The following is a 25,396-nucleotide window of genomic DNA, read 5'->3' on the forward strand; positions in this document are numbered from 1 at the left end:
GAGGCCTCACTGGAGAATAGAGAGCAGGTTTGGGCCCCTTATCTTAGAAAGCATGGGCCGAACCTGGAGAGGGTTCAAAGGAGGCTCATATAAATGATTCCAGGATTAAATGGTTTGTCATATGAAGAGCGTTTGATGGCTCTGGGCCTATCTTCACTATAGTTCAGAATAATGAAGGATGACCTCATTGAAACCTATCATATGTCAAAAGACCTTGATAGAGTGGATGTGGAAAGGATGCCTCCTATGGTGGAAGAGTCTGAGACCAGAGGACATAGCCTCAGAATAGACGGGTGCCTTTTTAGAACAGAGATGAGGAATTTTTTTAGCCAGAGAGAGGTGAATCTGTGGAATTCTTTGCAACAAGCAGCTGTGGAGGCCAAGTCTTTATGTATATTTAAGGCAGAGGTTGATACATTCTTGACTGAACAGGGCACGAAGGGATATGGGGAGAAAGCAGGATATTGGAGCAGAGAGGAAATTTGGATCAGCCATAATGAAGCGGCAGAGCAAATGCGATGGGGCAAATGGCCTAATTTTGTTTTTTTATGTCATGGTCTCATGATTCAGGCGAAGACTCTATATTGGAACTAAGTGTAAGGGGAAAATTGAGGGTATAAAGAGGTGACAGGCAGGGGAGAGGTGGGGACTGGCACCAGCTGAGGAGGAAGAGGAGGATAGGCAGATAAAGCCACGGCAGAGGGGTGGTAGAGGCTGAAGCCAGAAGGTGACAAGCAGAAATAACAAAGAGCAGCAGAGTCCAGAATCTGAGAAGAAAGAAAGGTAATAAATTAGTAAGAATGAGATGGGGAAGGATACTGGATGGACAGAACCAATGTGGGGGAGAGAGAGATAGTGTTAATGGGGACTGGGTCCTGAGCGCGTTGTTAAGAAGGGAAGCAGGGGTTGGTGGAAAAACCTGGCTCAATCTGGAGAGTGAAAGGAGAAGCGGGGGAGTGGCTCACCAGAAACTGGAGAATCCAATGTTCATGCCACTGGGTTGTAATTAACCAGCCGAATAGGAGGTGCTGCTCCTCCGGTTTCAGCTCAAATCTCCTCCACTGCTAGGCGACGCCAAGGACAGGCAGACCAGTGTGGGTAAGGGTGTGACGTTGGGGGGGGGGTGGTGGTATTCAATGGTTTGGAAACAGGAGCTCGTGATGGCCTAGTCAATACAGGAAGCCATAGCGAGAGCACAGAGTGCAAAAGGTAAGGGCAGAGGGGGTGCAGGTGAATCCCCACCTCACCTGGAATGTCTGTTTAGGTTACTGGATGATGGCAAGGGAGGTGATGCTGGAGTAGGTGTTACACCTGACTATTACAGGGAAAAGCAGCAGGCATCAGGGAGGGATGAGAAACCTCAGGAGTAAGATCCATAATTCCTTCAAAGTAGCATTACAGGTAGCTAGGATCATAAAGCGCACATTTGGCACACTGACCTTCATAAATCAAAGTACTGAGTACAGGAGTTGGGATGTTATATTGAAATTGTACAAGAACCTGGTGACTCTGAACTTGAAATATTGTCTGCAGTTCTGGTCACCCAACTACAGGAAAGATATTATTGAAAGAGTACAGAGAAAATGTACAAGGATGTTGCCGGGATGAGGACCTGAGTTACAGGGAAAGATTGAACAGGTTAGTACTTTATTCTCTGGAGCATAGGAGAATAATGGGAGATTTGAAAGAGAGATACAAAATGTGGGTTACAGATAGGTAAATTAAAGCAGGCCTTTTCCATTGAGGTTGGGTTGGTAGAGGCCATGGGTTAAAGGTGAAAGATTTAAGGGGAACATTGGGGGGAACTTGCTCACTCAAAAGGTGTTGCGAGCGTGGAACAAGTTGTCAGTGGAAATGGTGGATGCAGGTTCAATTGCAACATTTAAGAGAAAGGTGGACAAGTACATGGACAGGAGAGGTATGGAGGGCTATGGCCCAGGTGCAAATTCATAGCACTGGGCACAATAATGGTTCTGCACAAATTAGATGGGGTAAAGAGCCTGCTTCTGTGCTGTAGTGCTTGTAGTGATGAAGAGAGTGGTCCCTGAGAAGAGCAGGAAGTGGTGACTGGTGAAGCTGGCAAAAGTGAGAGAGAGAGATATCCTGGATGCAAAGGCCAGCAGGGTAAAATGGAAAGGATCAGGAGACCATGCTCTCTTGAACACCTGCCCCATGGAACATCTCCAGACCGGACAGAGATGTTTGTAATGATGGAGTGGACTGGGGGGAAGCCCAGAATTCTGCACAGCTCTGCCCACAAGAAGCTCTCTAATCCTGACGTTTACTAGATCATGCAAATTAACGGCAACTCAACAGCAAACCATGAGAGGGGAGGGAGATTGAGAGGATGCATGAAGAGGTACAGCTCAGTCTACAGGTCACCAAGTTCAGACAGTCCTGGAAAACAAGCTCATCTTGTACAGCAGAATGTAAAACAATTTAATTCAGTCTCCATGACGAGTCTTGGCCCAAACTGCCAACTGTTTATTCCCTCCATGGATGTTGGCTGGCTTACTATGGTCCTCCAGCATTTGTGTGTGTTGCTCAAAACTTCCAGTAGCTGCAGAATCCTGGTTTTAACCTTTGCAAATGGCTGGCCGAGGACTCAATCATAAAGATTATGGAAAATGGGTGAATGGGAAAGTGAGCCTGACCTGTCTGATCTCACTGAGTTAAGCAACTGGCTGGGCTACTCCCGATTTTCTTTTATACACACCGTTATACAAGGATGATAAAGTACATGTGTAACGTCACTTCGCACTGTACTTCCTTTCATACCTGATAATCGGTGACGCCATCCCATGTCTCAGCAGTTATCTGGCGCCCACCAAACCACCTTCCGTTAAGGGCCAGTTTACACTCATCCGCTTGTTCTGGCTCTTTAAATGCCACGGAGGCCAATCCATCGGGGTGTCTCTGAAAGTACAAGCCCAGGATTAAAACTCTGCTGTGCTTTCATTAAACTACACAAGTAATTCTTACGGTTGAACACCAGGAATACTCACATCAAATAGAAGCACTTTTTTGACCTGGCCAAATTTTTCACATTCCAGTCGAAGATCATCCCGGATCTCATTCAAAATCATTGGATCCACCTATAAAAAGTTTAAATATTAATATATTTGGCATTTTTTTGCCAGGTAGGCAGTGCTTTTATATGGAACATGAAACATCTTGTGATAGAGCTGGACACTTCTCCCCATCCCATCCCCGTGCAAATATCACACCACCGTCAGACAACCTGATGAGAGCTCTGTCAACTATGGCCATCTGGTGTTTCTGACTACCATCCATTTTGATTTCCTCCCCATTCTTACGCTGACCTAGACCTCCTCCACTGCCAAGGAGAGGCTAAATGTAAACGCGAGGAACAGAACCTCATTTCCCACTTGGATGGTCTCCAATTCAACAGAATGAACACTGAATCCACCATCAGGCTCCTGAACCAGCATGGGTAACTTCACTCACTTTCACTCTGAACTAACTCCACAACTTAGACTCACTTTTAAGGACTTTACATGTTCTCAATATTATACTTTTATTTACATAATTTGTCTTCGTTTGCAAATCAGTTGTTTGTCAGTCTCTTATGTATAGTTTTTCATAAATTCTATTGCATTTCTTGACTTTCCTGTAAATGCCTGCAAGAAAATGAATTTCAAGGTAGTATATGTGACATAAATAGTTTGATAATAAATTTACTTTGACTTCAAGTAATCTATTTCTTCCCTCCTCACTACCGTCTCTTTTCCCTCTCCACTTAAATTGCTCATTTCCTTATACATACTTCTAACCAGCACCTGATCACCTCCTTTTCTTTCTCCTCCTCCACTCATTCCATCTGTCTGTCACCCACACACCAGTTCCGCACCCTGTACAGTTCCCACTTGGCACCTCATCGCCCTTACTGTATCTGGTTCTGTGCTCTACCTTCCTCTTCTATCAGATCCCACCATCTGCAGACTTTTGCTGCCCCCACCTATCACACTGCAGCCTCTGTCACTAGTTCCACTCCCCGCACCTCCATTTGCCTGTCAAATCCCCCGCCTAACTTCAACAAGAACTTGAGACAGGGTCTGAGAAATATTTACTGGAATAATTCTGGGATGAGGGATTAGTAACTTGAGCAGAGTTGAAGATACAGGATTGTGCTCCTTGAGCCAGAGTTGGTTGAATGGAAATACAAGAGTTCAAAAACAAATAATCACAGAAAGTGTTTGAGAAGAAAAATAACTTTCTTCGGGTCAAAAACAAATAGAGTTATATTAATCTGCATGAGCATCAATAGTGCCAATGCTTGCTTATTTTGCCGGTGGGGGGACGGGGAATTGTTATTCGCTGCCGCTTATGCATGGGAGGGGGGAGCTGGGTGGGGTGGGGGACTTTGGGGTTCGAACATTTAACTGTCATTCATTCTTTGGGGACACTCCTCTGTTTTCGTGGATGGTTGCGAAGAAAAAGCATTTCAGGATGTATATTGTATATATTTCTCTGACATTAAATTGTACCTTTGAACTCCAACCCACCTCAAAATCCTTTGGATGAAACATGTGCTTAAGAATCACAACTCTCTCATAACGTAATCGAGAATCACCACATTTCTTCTCCGGTCTCCAATCCAGCTGCCTTACAAAAACAAGTTAAAAAATAATAGTTTTGTAAATGAAGTTTTAACTTAACTTGAAAACTGACAGAGTTCTATATCCATAGGCAGGTCAAGACAATGAATGAGCTACTGTATTATATTAGTAAATCTCCTAAGGTTCAGCCCATTGCAAACTAAAGGGTAATGATCTCTAATAAAAGAAGCATTTTATTTCTTCCTTCACTGTTAAGAGTTGTCATTACACTCTTCAAATCTCAAGTTAAAATCAGATACAGAAAATGCTGGAAGTACTCAGAATATCAGGCAACATCTGTGGAAAGGGAATCAAATGACACTTTGGGTGGAAAGCCCTTCATGAGAACTGATGAGATCTCAACCTAAAAGGTTAATCCTCATTCCCTTTCCATAGATGTTGCCTGTCCTGTTGAGTGCTTACCACATTTTCAGTTTTTAACTGCATGAAACAGCTTTTGGTGAAGTTGGTCAGAAGACTATTGGTAGAATTGGCAACACGCAATTACAATTCTACTTCAAACTAATCCAAGTTAGTTATCAAATATATGTTAAGATAATGCTCCACTTGGCTATAAAATAGCATCGGTGTTTCTCCTGAAGCCTAGGCTGTTTACTGTAGTGCTGTAAATCCCTCGGCAAGCAGATCCTTGATTGCTGATTAACCGGCCACATCATAATGGATAGGCAGCCACACTTCCGCCACTATTGTCTCAACATTGGTGTCCCTCAAATCTTAGCCCTCACCCTCCTGCTCTACTCCTTATACACTCACAATGGTCTGGCTAAAGTCTGCTCCATCTATAAGTTTGCAGATACCCGTTTTAGTGGGCTGGATCTCAAATAAGGCAGAGTACAGGAAAAAGATAGAGACCTTTGAGGTGTCAGAATAGTCTTTTCTTCAACATCAGCAAAACAAAAGAGATGGTCATTTGCTTCAAGAAGTGATAAAGATAAAACCCTGACCTCACAATCTACCTTGTCATAACTCTTGTACATTATTGTCTACTTGCTAGTTTCTTTGTAACTGTAACACCTTGTTCTGCATTTTATTATTATTGCTTTTCTCTCGATACTACCGTGACATACTTGTGTCTTGAAATCATCTGTATGGATGGCATGCAAAACAAAGTTTTTCAATGCATCTCAGAACATGAAAATAATAATAAGCCAATTACATGAAATTAAGGATCAACAGAACTTAATTTTAGGATACTTTTTTTGCAGGAGCAATTTCTTCTTATAATCTCTGCTTTTTTTCTTCTTTTTGCTGGCATCAAATTCCCCTTTCATCTGAAACTTGGCAATTTCTACATGCAGCTTATATCCCCTCACTTCAGTTTCATCCAGAAATTTGACTGCAAGGTCTATGGATTCTTTCTGCAACACAAACAGAAAATCACTTGTAAAGAAAGGGTAGGTAGGTCATAAGATACAAGAAAATAGGAACAAGAATGGGCTACCTGACTCTTCAAGGCAGCCCTGCCTATCAATATGATCCTGGCTGATTGATTTTAGTCTCAACTCTTCTGTGCCGGATCCTCATGGACTGCCAATTCCTCCAAATATTATCTCCACTTCCACCACCACCCGGGGCAGAGATTTCCTGAGATTAATTACCCTATGATAAAAGATCATGGCTTGAAACAGACCACCGTTTTAAACAACAGTATTAAATGCAGCAATGCTCCTTGTCCGTGACTCACCCAAGAACGTTATATGCTTGAATAAGGAAATCTTTAACAAACTACATTCCCAGGAATGCAGACCCAAACTGCCTTGCCCCAGAGATGAATTTGGTGAATCACGTTGGGATTGCATCCAATGCTACTACACCCTTCCTGAGGTCAGGAGACCAAAAAGATGAAAACTATTCCAGGTGTAGCCTCATCATCACACTAGGAACATATAGGGGAGATGTCAGAGGGAAGTCCTTTATACAGAGAGTGGTGGGTGTGTAGAACACCTTGCCAAGGGTGGAGGTAGAGGCAAATACATTAGGGGCATTTAAGAAATTCTTAGACAAGTTAACAGATGAGAGAAACATGGAGGGCTATATAGGAAGGAAGGGTTAGATTTTCATAGTAAGCCTATGAGAGAAGATTTTGGCCGAAACAAACCACAGTTTTAAAGGTTAAAAGGTTGGCATAATATCGCACAAATGCCCTGTATTTGTCAACCTGGAGCAGACAGAGAGCTTGTAAATCAGGCAGGAGCAAAGGATATTGGGAATGGCAAGGGTGGAGCACTGCAGGAGGGGTGTGGGACAGTGGCAGAGAAGGAGTGCCAGGGGACGGTGCAGGTGCAGACACATCCAGCACTGAGACACCAGGCGAGGTCATTTGATTCCAAACAATTGGTTTACTGCTCATTACAGAACGTCTCTCTGGTGCTTCCCACTCCCTCCCCTCTCCCTTATTTCCCTTCTCTGCCCCATTCCCACTCTCAGTCCACAACAGAGAACCATATCAGAATCAGGCTTATCATTCACATATGCTATGAAAATGTTATTTTTGCGGTATCAGTACAGTATAATAAATAAAATTACTACAGTACTATGCAAATGTCTTAGGCTAGATAGATACACACATGTGTGTATATCTAAGGTGCCCAAGACATTTGCATAGTACTGTAGTAATTTTTTTTTTAGAGATTCTGTCTGGCCTGCTGAGTTCCTCCAGCAACTTGTGTGTGTTGCTTTGCTCGGTAACCACCCTGTACAAGTGAAAGAAAACTACCTATTCTGAAAATCCCAACCCTTCACAATACAGGCCAATGTGCCTGTTTGGTCTGCCTAACATTTTGTGTCTCATACACTAAAATAATACGATCCCGCTAAACTTCCCTCACTGAGTAACCTCTCTCCACTCAGACAATAATCTGACTCTTGATTCCTTTAATGCGACCTCATAATTACCTACATTAAATTCCTGTTACTGAATTTAACACTGGCCAGTATGGTCAGAAACAAAATATGACATTAAAACTCTTAAGGGAAATATGAAAACAGGTGAGTAGTTTTAGGATAGCTATCATTCAACTTAGCATAGTTTGATGCAGGAGTTGTCAGCAGTAGTCTTACTATTGAAATCCTGGCAGAATCTTAACAAAATCCCATTTGATTTCTTCCTCATTTACTTCTGGGGATCTGGGCATCACCAGTTACCTTTATAAGTTGTGATGTTCACATCAGAGTCAGGTTTATTATTAATCGTGAATGTTGTGAAATTTGTTGTTTAGTGGCAGCTGTACAGTGTAAGACAACAGGGATACAGTAAAAACAAAACAAATAGTGCAAAGGAAGAATAGTGAAGTTGTACATTCAGAAATCTGATGGAAGAGGGGAAGGAGGTGTTCCTAAACACTGAGTGTGGGTCTTCACACTCCTGTGGCTCCTGCCTGATCATGGCAATGAGAAGAGGGCAGAATGTCAGCTTTAAAGCAAACAGACCCAGAAGATAGAGAGATGGACATCTTCAGTGACTTCACAATGGCATCTTCTATTCTTGGAACAGAACACTCCTTCCACGCACATCTGCTCTTACCCCATCCGCCTGCCACCTCACTCGCGATAGGGTTCCCCCGTCCTCACCTACCACCCCATCAGCCTCCGGTTCAACATATAATTCTCCGTAACTTCCACCACCTCCAAAGGGATCCCACTACTAAGCACATCTTTCCCTCCCTCCCTATGGAACTCCCTTGTCCATTCGTCCCCCCCATCCCTTCCCACCGATCTCACTCCTGGCAGTTATCTTTGTAAATGGAACAAGTGCTACACCTGCCCTTACACTTCCTCCCTCACCACCATTCAGGGCCCCAGACAGTCCTTCCAGGTGAGGCGACACTTCACCTGTGAGTCGGCTGGTGTGGTATGCTGCGTCCGGTGACCCGACGCAGACTGGGAGACCGTTTCGCTGAACCCTTACACTCGGTCTGCCAGAGAAAGCAGGATCTCTCAGAGGCCACACATTTCAATTCCATGTCCCATTCCCATTCTGATGTCAATCCATGGCCTCCTCTACTGTCAAGGTGAAGCCACACTCAGGTTGGAGGAACAACACCTTATATTCTGTCTGGGTAGCCTCCAACCTGATGGCATGATTTCTCTAACTTCTGTTAATACCCCTCCTCCCCTTCTTACCCCATCCCTTATTTATTTATTCCCCCCTTTTTTCTCTCTCTGCCCCTCTCACAATCACTCTTTGCCTGTTCTCCATCTCCCTCTGGTGCTTCCCTCCCCCTTTCTTTCTCCCTAGGCTTCCCGTCCCATAATCCTTTCCCTTCTCCAGCTCTGTATCCCTTTTGCCAATCACCTTTCCAGCTCTTAGCTTCACCCCACCCCCTCCAGTCTTCTCCTATCATTTCGGATTTCCCCCTCCCCCCCCTACTTTCAAATCTCTTACTACCTTTTCTTTCAGTTAGTCCTGACGAAGGGTCTCGGCCCAAAACGTCGACAGTGCTTCTTCCTATAGATGCTGCCTGGTCTGCTGCGTTCCACCAGCATTTTGTGTGTGTTGCTTGATTTCCAGCATCTGCAGATTTCCTCGTGTTTACTCCTTTCTTTCCCACTTTCTCTCCATTTATTGGCTGACCAAGTTTCAGTCAGAAGCTTCAGGAATGTCTTACCTTCTTCCTATCTACCTGATGCTTTGGCTCAGCAGTTTGAACAGTGGGGGACTACAGTCGATCACTTCTCATGTCCAACTAGACACCACTGAGTTTTATTTTTCTGACAATAATAACAGTGAATATGTGGAGCTCTTTACTCAGGGAAGCAGTAGAGGTTACCTCAGAAAAAGTATTTAAGACATAGATAGATTTTTGCATAGCAGGGGAATTGAGAATTGTGGGGGAAAGGAAGGCAGGTGGAGCTGAATCAACGATCAGATCAACCATGTTCTTATTGAACACAGAGCAGACACAACGGGCCAGGTTTTCTACTCCTACTCCAATCTCTTACGTTCTTAAATGTCTATCCGATCTACAAACCCCATTTTCAGAAAAGTTGGGATATTTTCCAAAATGCAATAAAAACAAAAATCTGTGATATGTTAATTCACGTGAACCTTTATTTAACTGACAAAAGTACAAAGAAAAGATTTTCAATAGTTTTACTGACCAACTTAATTGTATTTTGTAAATATACACAAATTTAGAATTTGATGGCTGCAGCACACTCAACAAAAGTTGGGACAGAGTTAAAATAAGATTGAAAAGTGCACAGAATATTAAAGTAACACCGGTTTGGAAGACTCCACATTAAGCAGGCTAATTGGTAGCAGGTGAGGTAGCATAACTGGGTATAAAAGTAGCGTCCATCAAAGGCTCAGTCTTTGCAAGCAAGGATGGGTCGTGGCTCACCCCTTTGTGCCAAAATTCATGAGAGAATTGTTAGTCAGTTCAAAAGGAACATTTCCCAACGCAAGATTGCAGAGAATTTAGGTTTTTCAACATCTACAGTACATAATATTGTGAAAAGATTCAGAGAATTCAGAGACATCTCAGTGCGTAAAGGGCAAGGTCGGAAACCACTGTTGAATGTGCGTGATCTTCGAGCCCTCAGGCAGCACTGCCTAAGAAACCGTCATGCTACTGTGACAATTATAGCCACCTGGGCTCGGGAGTACTTCGGAAAACCATTGTCACTTAACACAGTCCATCGCTGCATCCAGAAATGCAACTTAAAACTGTATTACACAAGGAGGAAGCCATACATCAACTCTATGCAGAAATGCCAGCGAGTTCTCTGGGCCCGAGCTCATCTCAGATGGACCGAAAGACTGTGGAACCATGTGCTGTGGTCAGATGAGTTCACATTTCAGCTAGTTTTCAGAAAAAACTGGTGTCAAGTTCTCCGTGCCAGATGAAAACGACCATCCTGATTGTTATCAGCGATAGGTGCAAAAGCCAGCATCTTTGATGGTTTGGGGGTGCATCAGTGCCCACAGCATGGGTGAGTTGCATGTATGCGAAGGTACCATTGACTCTGAGGTGTATATTAGGATTTTAGAGAGACATATGTTGCCATCAAGGCGATGTCTCTTCCCGGGACGTCCATGCTTATTTCAGCAGGACAATGCCAGACCACATTCTGCACGAGCTACAACAGTGTGGCTTTGTAGACACAGAGTGCGTGTGCTTGACTGGCCTGCTGCCAGTCCAGATCTATCTCCTACTGAAAATATATGGTGCATCATGAAGAGGAGAATCAGACAACAGAGACCACAGACTGTTGAGCAGCTGAAGTTTTCTATCAAGCAAGAATGGACAAAATTTCCAATTGCAAATCTACTACAATTAGTATCCTCAGTTCCAAAATGATTAAAAAGTGTTATTAAAAGGAAAGGTGCTGTAACACAATGGTAAACCTGCCTCTGTCCCAACTTTTGTTGAGTGTGTTGCAGCCATCAAATTCTAAATTTGTGTATATTTACAAAATACAATTAAGTTGGTCAGTAAAACTATTGAAAATCTTTTCTTTGTACTTTTGTCAGTTAAATAAAGGTTCACGTGAATTAACATATCACAGATTTTTGTTTTTACTGCATTTTGGAAAATATCCCAACTTTTCTGGAAATGGGGTTTGTACATATTAACTTGATCAATCTTGCTATTAATTCGCTAAATAAAACTAGTAATGTGGCAATAAATCAAATTTGCAGGTAATGAGGAACTGGTTGTGTACCTTTAAGTATGAACAGAGTCCATCTCCCTTGAGATTTCCTTCTTTGTCCTTGTACAATTTAATTTTATACTCTTCTGTTTCAGGGTTTTGCATGATGATCCCAAACTTCGACATGAGCTCCACAAATTCATCAGGTGTAATGTCTGGAGGCAATCCTACAAAGAGAAAATAACATTTATTTATTTAGAGATACAATGTGGAATATTCCCCTCTGGCCCTTTGAGCCATGTCGCCCAGCAACTCCCAACTTAACCCACATCTAATCACAGGAAAATTTACAAAGATCTGTTAACCTGCTAACCGGTACATATTTAGACTATGGGAGGAAATCAAAGCACTGGGAGAAAACCCACACATTGCAAGGGGTGAATGTATAGACTCCTTACATATCGGAATTTAACTCTGATCTCCCGAGCTTTAATAGCATCACATAACTGCTACACTACCGTGGTCACCCATTGATCATATTTGAACATTTCCCATTCAAAACATAGTCAGACAGACATACTTTATTGATCCTGAGGGAAATTGGGTTTCATTACAGCTGCACCAAGAATAGTGAAGAAATATAGCAATATAAAACCATTAATAATTAAATAATAATAAGTTAATCATGCCAAGTGGAAACAAGTCCAGGACCAGCCTATTGGCTCAGGGTGTCTGACACGCCGAGGGAGGAGTTGTAACGTTTGATGGCCACAGGTAGGAGACAAACAGGAGATCAGTCGGCTGATTGAATGATGTCACAGCAACAACTTTGTATTCAATGTCAGCAAGACCGAAGTATTGATTGTGTACTTTGAGAAGGGGAAGTTGGGGAGTCCTCATGGAAGGGGTCAGCAGCGAAAAGGGTGAGCAGACTCAAGTTCCTGGCTATCTATGAAGATCTAACTTTGGCACAAAATATTGATGTAATTATGAAGACATACCAGCAGCTATATTTCATTATGTCACCAAAAACTAGCAAATACCTACATTTACACCAGGTAGAGCCTTTTGACCGGTTATATCACAATCTAGTATGAAAGCTCCAATAACACGCTTCAGAGAGTTATAGCCTCAGCCAGTTCTGTCACAGGAGGTTCTGTCCTCAAGGAGGTGGCACCTTGCACATGCCCTCTTCTCATTACTAATAACAGGGAGAAGATACAGAAAATACATGCCCTCACTCAACAGCTTCTTCCCCTGCCATCAGATTTAAGAACAATCCATGAATATTACCTCTTTATATCACTTTTGCACTGTTTTTCATTGTGATTTATAATTTTGTTATGCCTGCAGAAACACATTTCAGATATTATAATAAACCTGATTCTGATGTCTATGGTCTCTCTAAGCAATCAATCCTGTTTCCCACTGATGAACCTGTAATCGATTGTTCTATCATCTTCAGCCACTCCCCACAATTCTTCTGCCGCTGCTCTACGATGAGAATGATTTAGCGATCCAGTGAACCTGCCAGCAGGCCTCTGAGATGAGAGGGAAAACTCACTCTGCCACAAGGGGTATTCGCAAACTCCACACTGAAAGTGCTGGGGATCAGGATAGAAACCAATTCCCTGGAGCTGAGCAGGGGATCTTATAAACCAACCGCTTAAGAGAAAGTGTTGGATTCTATCTTCCAAACCTACTGCACAAGTAACAGGTTTCTCATTGGTCGCATCATGGGAGTTTGCAAATAACCCTAATATCCTACAAATTACAAGTTAACTTTTCATAATATTTCATAGGCACATTACCTTAAGGAATGTGCTACAGCTATCTGAGAAACAGCCACCATACTCAACAGCACTTGAATGCTATTTATAGCAGATTCAGTAGCACAAACTGTTTAATGTCATTCAGACAAATTAAGAGTTCTCTCTCAGGCTCAGCTTTTAACACAGGATCCAAGAGCAGATTTCCAGCTTTAAAGGCTGAGAAACACAGCGAGCCCCTGCTCAGCTACTGTTCTCCATAGAAAATCCAGCACGAGGGCTTAAAATTGCAATATTAGCAGTAAGACATAGGAGCAGAATTAGGTCATTTGGTACACTGAGTCTGCTCTGCCATTCCATCACGGTTGATAGGGCTGAGGATGTAGTAATTGGTATACAAGTAAATGCATGGTGTAATGACTCTGAGAGGACAAACAGGCAGATGATAGGATTGAACTATAGTCAGCAGGGTGAGTTAAAGTGTAACAAGGGGCCAAAATCCAAAAGGGTGATGAAGGTATTATATTTCAATGCACTCAGTATGCAAAAATAAGGTTGCTGTCCCTGTAGTGCTGTTAAGAGTTCATAGATATGATGTTGTGGGCATCGCTGAGTTGAGGCTGAAAGAAGATAATAGTTGGGAGCTTAATAGCCAAGAATACACGTTGCATGGAAAGGATAGACGCTAGGCAGAGGGGGTGGAGAGGCTCTGTTGGTAAAACAAAAATCAATTCATTAGAAACAGGGGACATAGGATTAGAACATGTAGAATCCTTGTGAGTCGGGTTAGAAATATTGCAAGGGTAAAAAGACCCTGATGGGAGGCACACAAACAGAAGCCAGGATGTGGGCTACAAGTTACAACAGGAGATACAAAAGGCATGTAAAAGGGTAATGTGATAGGCATGGGGATTTCACTGTGCAGGCAGATTGAGAAAATTAGTTTGGTGCCAGATCCCAAGAGAGTTCCAACGAGATGGCTTTTAAATCATACAGGAGCAGCAGAAAACACTAGCTAGTTAAATGCCAGGAAAACCTGTGAAGTGACAATCAGACTAGAGTAACACAACACTGGATGCCACTTTAAAATCTCCAGTCCTTGAACATTATAATGATCGCAAAAAAACAGGAACAACGCTAGGAACAAGTCCATCAGCACAGAGTGATAGATAGATAGATAGATAGATAGATACTTTATTCATCCCCATGGGGAAATTCAACATTTTTTTTCCAATGTCCCATACACTTGTTGTAGCAAAAACTCATTACATACAATACTTAACTCAGTAATAATATGATATGCATCTAAATCACTAACTCAAAAAGCATTAATAATAGCTTTAAAAAAGTTCTTAAGTCCTGGCAGTTGAATTGTAAAGCCTAATGGCATTGGGGAGTATTGACCTCTTCATCCTGTCTGAGGAGCATTGCATCGACAGTAACCTGTCGCACACCAACCAATGCACCCTCGTCCTACATTAATTGCATTTGTTTTTATTCTTTCCACTTTCTGCTCAACTCCCCCAAGTTCTACCACTCACCCACGCACTGGGACAATTGAACCAACGTCTCCCACGTCTTCGGAAACTGGGAGGAAATGGGAGCATTTGGAGAAATTGCAAGCAGGGTCACGGGGATAATATGCAAGCTCCACACAAAGGCAGAACCCAAGGTCAGGACTAAACCCTAGTCCTTGGCACTGTGAGGCAGTTGCTGTACCAGCCGTGCCACTTGCATTGTCTGTGTTTATTCATTTGGAAATAGGGGTAGTATGCACAGAAAATAGGGTGCCATCTGATCCAAGCTGTCTGTACACAGAATAATATTTCAGATGCAAGCCTCTGGTTTATCTAGAAGCCATTCTAACTTTCCATTCAACAGTCTTAACACATTTGTTATAATATTGTAAGAGTCTTTGAAAATTTCTCAAATTTCATTGAAGCTTTTTGCGAACTTTCATCTGTACACTGTCAGAGGCAACCTGCTCTGCACTTCCTACTTCTTCCTACCCAAGGCATCATTATCCCCCAACAAACATCCCTAAGTATCCCTAAGCCTGTTAGCCTTGCCTCTTGTTCTAACAGGAATGTACAAACTCTATATTCTCAGTATTTCACTGTAGAAGGCCTCTCACTTACCAAGCATCCCTTTGTCAGAAAACAACCCATCTCAATCCTCACCAGCCAGATTCCTTCTGATGCCAACAGAATTGGCCTCTCTCCAATTTAGAATCTCAACCAGAGGACCAGTCCTATCCTTCTTCATAATTATCTTGAAGCTAATGGAATTATGATCACCAGATCCAAAGTGTTTCACTGCACACACATCTATCACCTGCCCTGTCTCATTCCCTGACAGGAGATCCAGAATCACACCCACTCTACTTGGAACCGCTATATATTAAGGAAACGCTCCTGAACAATTTGACAAACTCTGTCCCATCCAGCCCTTTTACAGTACGAGAGTGCCGACCAATACTGGAATCATATATCACCATTTTATTTTTCTTCCAACAATCTGCTACCTCCCAATAAATTTGTTCTTCTTAATCCCACTGACTATTTGGTGGGATATAATATATTCCCGTTAATGAGGTCACCCCTTTCTTTTTCCTCAGTTCCACCCATACAACCTCAATAGATGAGCTCACCAGTCTGTTCTGTCTGAGCACTGCTGTGACATTTTCCCTGACTAGTAATGCCACCCTCCCCCCTGTAATACCCCCCTTTATCATGCCTAAAACACAGAACAGTGAGTTGCAAATCCTGCGACCAAGCCTTACTAATGGCTACAATATCATAATTCCATGTGCTGTCCATGTTCTGAGCTCATCTGCCATACCTGTAATACTCCTTGCACTGAAATACATGCAACTCAGAACATTAGTCCAACCATACCCCAACCTTTCAGTTGTCTTTATATGTAGGCTTAACATCTATTTTCCCCACAACCTCTCCATGATCTAGCCAGGCACTGGTTCCCAACTTCCCTGCAAATCTACTTTAAACCCTTCCACCATTTAGTAGAGTTACAAGGAGAGACTGGGGAACTACAAGCTAGTCAGACAATATCTATCGTCACTTGTATAGTCAAAGCCTGATCAGGAATAGTAGGTATGGCTTTGTGCATGGAAGGTCATGTGTGATGAATCTATTAGAGATTTTTTTTGAAGAGGTAACCGAGGGGACAAATGAAGGTAGGGCAGTGAACATTTTCTATAAGGACTTTAGTAAGGCCATTGACAAGGTTCCCTACGCAGGGTGGTCTGGAAGGTTAGGTCACATGGGATTCCGGGACAGCTGGTGAGGAGGATTCAGAACTGGCTTGATGATGGGACGATGGTGATGGCCGAAGGTTGATTCCATGACTGGAGGTTTGTGACGAGTGGGGTTACCATTGGAACTTCTGTTATTCCCTACTGATGTAAATGATTTGGAAGTGAACGTACATGATACAATTACCAGGTTTGCTGATGACACTAAATTGACAGTGAAGTGACCTGCAAAGAGACCTTAATCAGTTAAAAAGATGATTTGAGGAATGGCAAATGGACTTCAACGTGGGTAACTGTGAAGTGACAGCTTTTGATCAGTCAAACCAGAATAGGACCTATACAGTGAATTTTGGGCACCAACAAGTGTTGTGGACCTGGAAGTACAAGAACACAATTTACTGAAAGTGGTCACACAAGTAGACAGGGTGGTGAAGAAGGTGTTTAGCATGCAAGCTGTCAACAGTCAGGCATCGTGTTTAGCAGTTGCATTTATGCAAGCCACTGGTGATGCCGCACTTGGGAGTATTGTGTACAGTTCTGGTCACTGCTTTAGGAAAGACAGTGTCAAGCTAGAGAGTGCAAAAAAGGTTTATGGGGATGCTGTCTGGACTAGAGGGCATGGGTTATGGGAGAGGTTGGTCAAGCTACATCTTTATTCCCTAGAGTGAAGCAGAGTGAGGGGTGACATCACAGGTTTATAAAATCATGAAGGAATGGATAAGGTGGGCAGCCATAATCATTTTCCCTCTAGGATTGGGAGTCAAAAACTAGAGGGCACAGATATGAGGTAAGAGGAGAAAGATTTAAGAGACCTGATAGGTAAATTATTCTACACAGAAGGTATTGAGTACTTGGAATGAGCTGCTACCTGGTGTAAATGTAACATTTAAGAGGCATTTAGATAGGCACATAGAGGGGAGGGACTTGCAGGGTTACGGGCTGAATATGGGCAAGTGGGTCGAGTCGGGAGGTTGCTGTGGTGGGCCTGGACCAGTTGGACTGAAGGGCCTACTTTTGTGCTGTTTTACTCAAATTTCAGCTGACTATCCAGTTATATGAATATACATGTTGTTCAGTCTGCTGCCCAGTGTATTGGGCTATACTCCAGTTCACAAGAGCAGGGCACTGGCTGTGCATGGATGGACATTTGAGCTATAATAAGCCAGACACAAAAATCGCAGCACAATTCACTTTGTTAGTAAATTCTGCAATCTGGTACTTACCAGTGACATACACACTTGTATTCTTCTGTTCTTCAACGTCAATCCAGCCTGTAAGAGAAATATTGTTAAGTACGAATATAGATCTACACTACAAACTTCCCAAAAAAAATGAGCATGATATGGCTCTGTGCTGAAGGACAACAGTGTTCACTTAACCACGTGAACATAATAGTGCCACATTATACTGTCTTTAAAAAAAGACCCTCTGTGTGGGGGAAAAACTCCAAGCAATGTTAATATGTTTAGCAGATCAAATAATTAGAGGCAACGACTATAAATAAGAGCTATACATCTCCCCCACTCCCTTCCTACTTATGGAGGCTCTGAGTCCACTACTTATTAGTACCCTAAACAATTCTTAATTCAGGTTTCCTTAGAAGTGACACAGCAGTACATTTTGTTTCAGTGAACAAGATGAGCTTAAGGAGAAAACAGCAAACTACACCCATTAAAATTAAAATATGCAGAAATTAAATATGCCCCCTAGACCCCAATGAGTTTATAAGGAACTTGGGAACAGGGCCTCAGTGAATTTATAAGAAGCAGGGGATATATCATCTGGCACACCAGATGCCAAACCACTGGGATTTCTGACAAAATGCAAATCTTTTTAAGTGGATGAAAGTTTAGAGTAGATGTCAAAGATAGTTTTTTTTAGAATGCAGAGTAGCAGGTACTTAGAATGCACGGCCAGGATTAGTGGTAGAGGCCAACACATTAGGGACATTAAAGAAGCTTAGATAGGTACATGGATGTCAGAAAAAAATGGAGGGTTATGGGCTGTGTAGGAGGGAAGGGTTAGATTGATCATGGAGTAGGTTAACCAACATAGTGAGATAACAGGCCTGTACTGTGCTGTACTGTTCTATGTTCTAAACGGACAGAAAAGTCTCACTGTGCTGGGAGCAACTTCCACTGTCACTGTCATGCTTATCCTACCAATCCATCAGTATCATCCTGGAGCTCAAGATGACCCTCCTCACAACACCATCACCAGTTTTGGTGTCATCTGAAAACTTACTAAGTGTATGTCCCACATATTCAGTGTCACTCACTCACATTTATACAAAGCAGCAAGTCTGTGATAGACCATGGATTACAGGGAAACAATCACAAACACACCCTCCACCACCACCCTATCACAAACCAAGTTTGGATCCAATTTTGCCAACATTCATAGACCCCCACGTGCACCACTTAAACCCACATAAGCAGCAGCAACTGCACGGTCCTCACTAATACAATCCGAATTTGTCTGACGTCTTCCCCTAATAAGCTCGCACTGACTATCTAAGTTCAAAGTAAATTTATTATCAAAGTACATATGTGTCACCATATAGAACCCTGAGATTCATTTTCTTGTGGGCATTCACAGTAGAACAAAGTTGTTCAATAGTCAATGAAAGACTTCACACGAAGACTTAATAGCAACCAATGCGCAAAAGGCGACAAACTGTGCAACTACAAATAAATAAATACATAAAACTGAGAACAAGAGCTGTAGAGTCCCTGAAAGTGAGTCTATAGGCTGTGGAATCAGTTCAGCGTTGAGGTGAGTGAAGTTATCCACACTGGTTGAGCAGCCTGATGGTTGAAGGGTAATAACTGTTCCTGAACCTGATGGTGTGGGAAACTAAAGCTCCTGTAACTCATTCCCGATGGCAGCAGCAAGAAGAGATCATGACCTGGATGGTGGACTGGCCTTGATTAATTTATCTTGCAAGTGCAATGTAGAAAGTTTGGGGGCCAATTTACACAGATGACACACTACAAGCACAGTAACAACCAGCAATTATTTTTGGGGAATATTTATCGGGGCAGCAAATGGAGTAAAATTCCCTTCTTTTGTTTTGAAGTAACACATTGTATCTCTCACATCTGTCTATGCACACAGGCAGAACCTTAATCTGAAAGGAATTATGCCCCAATAATGCAGTTCTTCCTCAACCTAGATTTTGTGTCTAGTTAAAGCTACAATGGGAATATTGCCAATGATACAGGTACCATATTTGCTGATGAGAAGAATTATGTCACAAAGATGAATTTCTCCCCCAAATGCAAGACAGAAGGAAATTTATTCCTTAGTTAGTGTTTCATCATCGTCACAAACCAGAAGAGTAAATGACCTATCATTTTCAGTCTGTGATGCCACTTGAGGGATTCAAAGGTGCAACTTGTTTATCATACACTATAAACATCAATTAGCTTCTGAAAAGGGAAGAATATTCTAAGCAGAGCTCAATATTGCAGATGACAAGAGGATGCATTATTTAGTGGAAGCATCCAGGGTAAGGACTCGGGAAAATTCTCTGTCTCAGAGTCTGGTGGATGTCCAGTGATCAAGTACTGTCAGGGTTTCAAGGACACTGAGGAAATCAAGGTGGAAAAATGGACTCTGGGCAAGTAGATTCAGTTTTTAATCAAAGATACATCAAAACACACAATGAAATATGCATGTGTGTGCATTGGTTGTTAACACAATCAACACCCCACAGGCTGTGCTGGGGGCAGTCCACAAGTGTTGCCACACATTCCGTCGTAGGCATGCTGTGGTGGCGATGTTTGGCAGAACAACACAAAACACAACAAAACAGAACAAAGCAACAGCTAAACAAGCCCCTTTCCTTCCTCCAGCTCCAGTCGCCAGCCAACAGGGTTCTAGCTCCGATCTGTTTACAATCTCCAGACTAGCCGATAACAAGGATCCCAAACTCGGAGCACGTCGAACGACTGGCCTTGTCTCTCCAGCTTGCAGGGACCCAACCAAACCCGGGACAGCCTAACAATCTTCATCACCCATCCACGTCACTGGTCTACAGCGCAGAATGGAGGCACTGACTCCAGATGTCCTTTGTCCCATGTCCACATTGCTGACTTTCAAATACAGAGTGAAGACATAACATCTAACCCCTCCACCTCCTGGTCTCTAAACCTTATTCTGACCACTAACTCCCCCACATCATTGACGCTAAACCTAACCTGACCCCTGTGACCCCAAAACTATCCTAGTGATGTCTCTGAATAGTGGAGGCTATGTCTCGACGTTTCAATAAAACAACACCAACAACTTCTCACTGAACCTACATCACCCCACCCAGAAGAGAGGTGTAGATCCCGTGAGCTCCAGTGGAATGTCGGAGCGGTATGGCACAGCATCCAAGCTGGAGTTCGTGCTGCTCCAGTGTTTGTTCAGCACAAGACAAGCTGTTTGTGTTCAACTGCAAACTGCTGCAACATTCATGGACTGAGGGACTTGGACTATATTGCTTTGTGTAACTGTAAATTACCGATACCTTATGGTTCAAATTAATATCAGAGAATGTATACAGTATACAACCTGAAATTTTTACTCTTCCGAGACATCGACAAAACAAAAAACCTGAAAGAATGAATGACAGTAACAGCAGAACCCCAAACGCCCCCTCCCATGCACAAGCAGCAAAAGCACTGACACTCCCCCCCCCCCCCCCCGCCCCATTATATGTGCCTTGTGCTGTGTTTTGTCCTTGGTGTCCTGGAGTAACGCTGCTTCATTTGGCTGTTTTCACGGACATTCATATATGGTTGAATGACAATTAAACTTTAACTTGAATCATTAGGCAGGAAAAGTGACAAGCCAGGGAAGAAAGTTCAGCGTATTTCAGAAGAAAATAAACATATGAAGCTCGTGTGCGAACTTCCCAGAGCAAGCTTCAGCCATACGCTAGGCAAATGATTTTATGAACAGAAAACCTAAATCTACCCCCACCCCGTGGCCATTTCACTCAGTGCATCTTTAAGAGCAAAATTCACATCCTGCAGATAACTGATCTCAAAGAACTGCACTGAAAGTGTGTCAAAAATAAAGACAAGTGAAGAACTGAATTACCTGCATCAGCTTTCCTTTTCTCCCCTTTAGCATCTTTCTGCGATGTACTGACTCCGGAATTCTTCCCTGCCACTCCAGTCTTCTCAGTGTTAATGGTGTTAATGTTGTCACCTCCAGAATTAGCAGAGGTTTCTTCAACGAATCCATAGCTTGCATGGTAGGTTGCCAGAAAGTCTTCAGTTATCTAAAGTATTAAGACATGTATAGAAATGCATTTATTTACAGCATGGTCGAGAATAGGGTTACAATGGAGCCTTGCGCTACAAAAGTAATACTCAGATGACGTTTCCTCCTATAAGGAAGCAGACTTGAAAAACTTTGGACTGACCGTGACACTAATGAATGGTGAAGAGGATAGTTGTACAAGATCTACACATAGCAATGACAGGGAAGATTACCACTTACAACTACACAGGAAAACAGAATACTGTTGTGTCATAGGCTGACGCACTGCACCTCACAACTACCCCCAGCCCAAACTATCGGATCTCTCTCCCCTAGCCAGTCCCAGACACATCTCTCCCATTAGTATAAGACCAACCCCCCACTGCTAGTCCCAGACACCCTTTGGTTCAAGACCATGATGTTTGAGGGTATTCCGGCCAGCAACAGCAATAAGAGAGCATGGCCTGGGTTGTGGTGGGTCCTTAATGACAGATGCTGCTGCTTGTAACAGCCCTCCATGTAGATGTGCTCAATAATGGGGAGGGTTTTACCCATAATGAACTGGGCCAAATTTAGCAGAAATTTTCATTCAAGGATATTGGTGTTTCCATACCAGAGGCATACCATCAATATAATCTCCACCACACAAGTATAGAAGTTTGTCAAAGCTTTAGATATCATGCTGAATCGTTGTAAACTTCTAAGCAAGTAAGAGGTGCTGCCATGCTTTCTTCGTATTGGCACGTAAATGCTGGACACAGGGCAGACCTCTGAATTGACAACACTGAGAAATTTCTGACAAGGACTGGCTCATGGACCTTTGGTTTCCTCCTGAAGTCAATAATCAGCTCCTCGTTTTTGCTGACATTGAGTGAGAGGTTGTCGTTATGGCACCACTCAGCCTGATTTTCAATCTTCCTCCTAAATGCTGATACGTCATCACCTTTGATTCAACCAACGACAGTGCTATCATCAGCAAACTTAAGTGTGGTATTGGAGCTGTGCTTAGCCTCGCAGTCATGAGTATAAAGCAAGTAGAGCAGAGGTCTAAACACAAAGGTCTGGGGTGCACATGTGTTGATGGAGATTGTGGAGATGTCCAGTTGCACTGGGGGAGGGGATTGAGACCAAGGTCTTCAAGCTTAATGGTTAGTTTTGAGGGATGATGGTATTGAATGCCAGGCTATAGTCGACAAGGAGCATCCTGACGTATGCATTTTCGCTGTCGAGATGTTCCAAAGTTGAGTGAAGAGCCAATGAAATGGCATCTGCTGTGAGCCTTTTGTGACAGTAGGCAAACTGGAGTGGGTTTAAGTTGCTTTTCAGGCAGTTGATAAGTTTCATCATTAACCTTTCGAAGCACTTCATCACAGTGAATGTAAGTGCTTCGGCACGATAGTCATTGAGGCAGGTTACCACATTCTTCTATAATCGAAGCCTCATACTGCCGAAATGAGAGGTTAAAGATATCAGTAAAAGGCTTTAGTACTTGGCCAGGTACCCCATCTGGGCCGGATGCTTTCCACGGGTTCACCACCACCCCCCCACCAACCAGGATGCTCCAATAGAGACTGAAATCACAGGGTCATCAGGGGCTATGGGAGTTTGTGAAGGTTCTCCCATGTCTTGACAGTCAAAGCCAGCATAAAAGGCATTGAGCTCATCTGGGAGTGAAGCCTGGTTTCAGTTCGTAAGAGATGATTCCATTCATTCCCTGCCACAGGTGTGGAGCATCCTTCAGTGATTCAAGTTTGGTTCAGAATTGCCATTTCTGGAGATCACGTGTGGCCCTCTTGTATCATATTGGTTGCCGGGCCTGAAAGCCACTGATCCGGCCGGCCCTCAGCACGTTGTACATCTCACGTTTCATCAAGGGCTTCTGGGTGGGGAAGACACTCATCTACCACTGTTTTTATAAAGTCTGTGACAATCTGGTGTATTCGTTCAGATTCTCTGCTGAGTTCTTGAACACGACCCTGTTCACCAATTTGAAACAATCCTGTAGCCCGCTCCTCTGCCTCCCGCAATCACCTCTTTGTCGTCCTTATCTCTGGAAACGTTCTTCAGTCTCTGCTTGTATGCAGAGTGCTTTATGCTCCTCACCTCCACCGGGAGCTGCACGCTGCTCTCCTACACCCTCCCCAGGAAGCTGCCACGTGCCCCCCCCCCCCCCCCCAGTTCTCACCCCAATGGCATGCTGGCTTTTATAACAAGAGGAATTGAGTATAGGAGTAAAGAGGTCCTTCTGCAGCTGTACAGGGCCCTGGTGAGACCCCACCTGGAGTGTTGTGTGCAGTTTTGGTCTCCAAATTTGAGGAAGGACATTCTTGCTATTGGGGGAGTGCAGCGTAGATTCACAAGGTTAATTCCCGGAATGGTGGGACTGTCATATGTTGAAAGATTGGAGCGACTGGGCTTGTATACACTGGAATTTAGAAGGATGAGAGGGGATCTGATTGAAACATATGATTATTAAGGGATTGGACACACTGGAGGCAGGAAGCATGTTCCCGCTGACGGGTGAGTCCAGAACTAGAGGCCACAGTTTAAGAATAAGGGGTAGGCCATTTAGAACAGTGACGCGGAAAAATTTTTTCACCCAGAGAGTGGTGGATATGTGGAATGCTCTGCCCCAGAAGGCAGTGGAGGCCAAGTCTCTGGATGCATTCAAGAGAGAGTTAGATAGAGCTCATAGATAGCGGGGTCAAGGGATGTGGGGAGAGAGCAGGAACGGGGTACTGATTGTGTATGATCAGCCATGATCAGTGAATGGCGGTGCTGGCTAGAAGGGCCGAATGGCCTACTCCTGCACCTACTGTCTATTGTCCTGCTAGAGAGCTGACCCCATGTTCTCTCCCCAGGGAGTGGCCCGATTCTCTCCCCGCCCACCCAGTGAGCAGCCCCAGGTACACACTCTCCCTCCCCCTGGAGCTGCCATCGGTTCTCTCTCTTCCCCAACCCCGATTCTCATCCGTCTCCGCACCTTGGGAAACCAGGCCCTCCTCTCCTCGTCCCATTCGAACTCGGTTCCATCGTCATCCACATACGTGCCGCCGCCCGCCGTCTGCCCCCCGCCGCCGCCGCCTTCGTGCAGCTGCTGCAGGCGAAGCTGCTCGTAAAACTCGGCATTGGCGTCGTCGCTGCTCATCCCGAAGGTGGAGCCGGAGCTGCCCCGCTGCTCCCCCAACCCAGGACCTGGCCCTCCCGGACCCGGTCTGTCTACCAACTATCCGCACCTCGATCGGGCCGCGCCACTCGGCTCAACTCTGACCCCGGTGCCTCATTTCCGGCGGAGGTGTGCACAGTGCACGGTCGCCGGTCCGTCCTCGTAATGACTCCTCCACCAGCCTTTGGCAATTTCTTTTGTAGCACCACACCCCGAGTCTTCATGCTCAAATCCCCCGACTCTCACCGGGCTCTTCTCAATACCACCCTGCCCCGAGTCCTCCCTCAAATCCCCCGACTCTTCTCTGTACCACCCCACCCCGAGTCAACTGGACAGTTTTAGGATTAACGGTGAATGTATAATTTGGTTAAGGAATTTTTGTTTCAGAGGACTATGCAGGTCCTGATGGGGAAGGAGCATACTAAGGCTTATCCTATAGATAATTGTAGTCCTTTCTTGTTCAATATTAAGATAAATGAACTTTCTTTTTATAAAGTTGATCCTGGCATTCCTGAATCTTTGTTTGCTGATAATGGGCTGTATAGAAAAGGGCCAGGAATCTAAATTTTGTAATTAAGCTTCAGGAAGTGAAAAAAAATGAAGTGAACAGTGGGGGGGTTTCAGCAGCAAAAACTCAGGTAATTTGTAGTAAATGGATCAATGGACCCAACAGGAGAAAATCTGCAGAAGCTGGAAA

At 43.7% G+C, this 25,396-nt stretch overlaps 1 protein-coding gene across 1 annotated transcript in view; it reads right to left on the reverse strand.

The window, feature by feature from the left end:
• Positions 1 to 24,817, reverse strand: part of htatsf1 (HIV-1 Tat specific factor 1) — a 28,524-nt gene extending 3,707 nt beyond the window's left edge. Inside the window, exons 1-8 of the mRNA XM_073058886.1 lie at positions 24,517 to 24,817; positions 21,369 to 21,552; positions 17,501 to 17,548; positions 11,307 to 11,461; positions 5,835 to 5,998; positions 4,527 to 4,626; positions 3,006 to 3,095; positions 2,779 to 2,916 (exon numbers count right to left, since the gene is read on the reverse strand). Of these exons, the coding sequence (XP_072914987.1) occupies positions 2,779 to 2,916; positions 3,006 to 3,095; positions 4,527 to 4,626; positions 5,835 to 5,998; positions 11,307 to 11,461; positions 17,501 to 17,548; positions 21,369 to 21,552; positions 24,517 to 24,681 (1,044 nt within the window). The 5' untranslated portion in view covers positions 24,682 to 24,817. The remainder of the gene's footprint in view (positions 1 to 2,778; positions 2,917 to 3,005; positions 3,096 to 4,526; positions 4,627 to 5,834; positions 5,999 to 11,306; positions 11,462 to 17,500; positions 17,549 to 21,368; positions 21,553 to 24,516) is intronic.
• Positions 24,818 to 25,396: the final 579 nt, after the last annotated feature.

The sequence above is a fragment of the Hemitrygon akajei genome, chromosome 10 (assembly GCF_048418815.1).
Source record: "Hemitrygon akajei chromosome 10, sHemAka1.3, whole genome shotgun sequence".
Lineage (NCBI taxonomy): Eukaryota > Metazoa > Chordata > Chondrichthyes > Myliobatiformes > Dasyatidae > Hemitrygon > Hemitrygon akajei.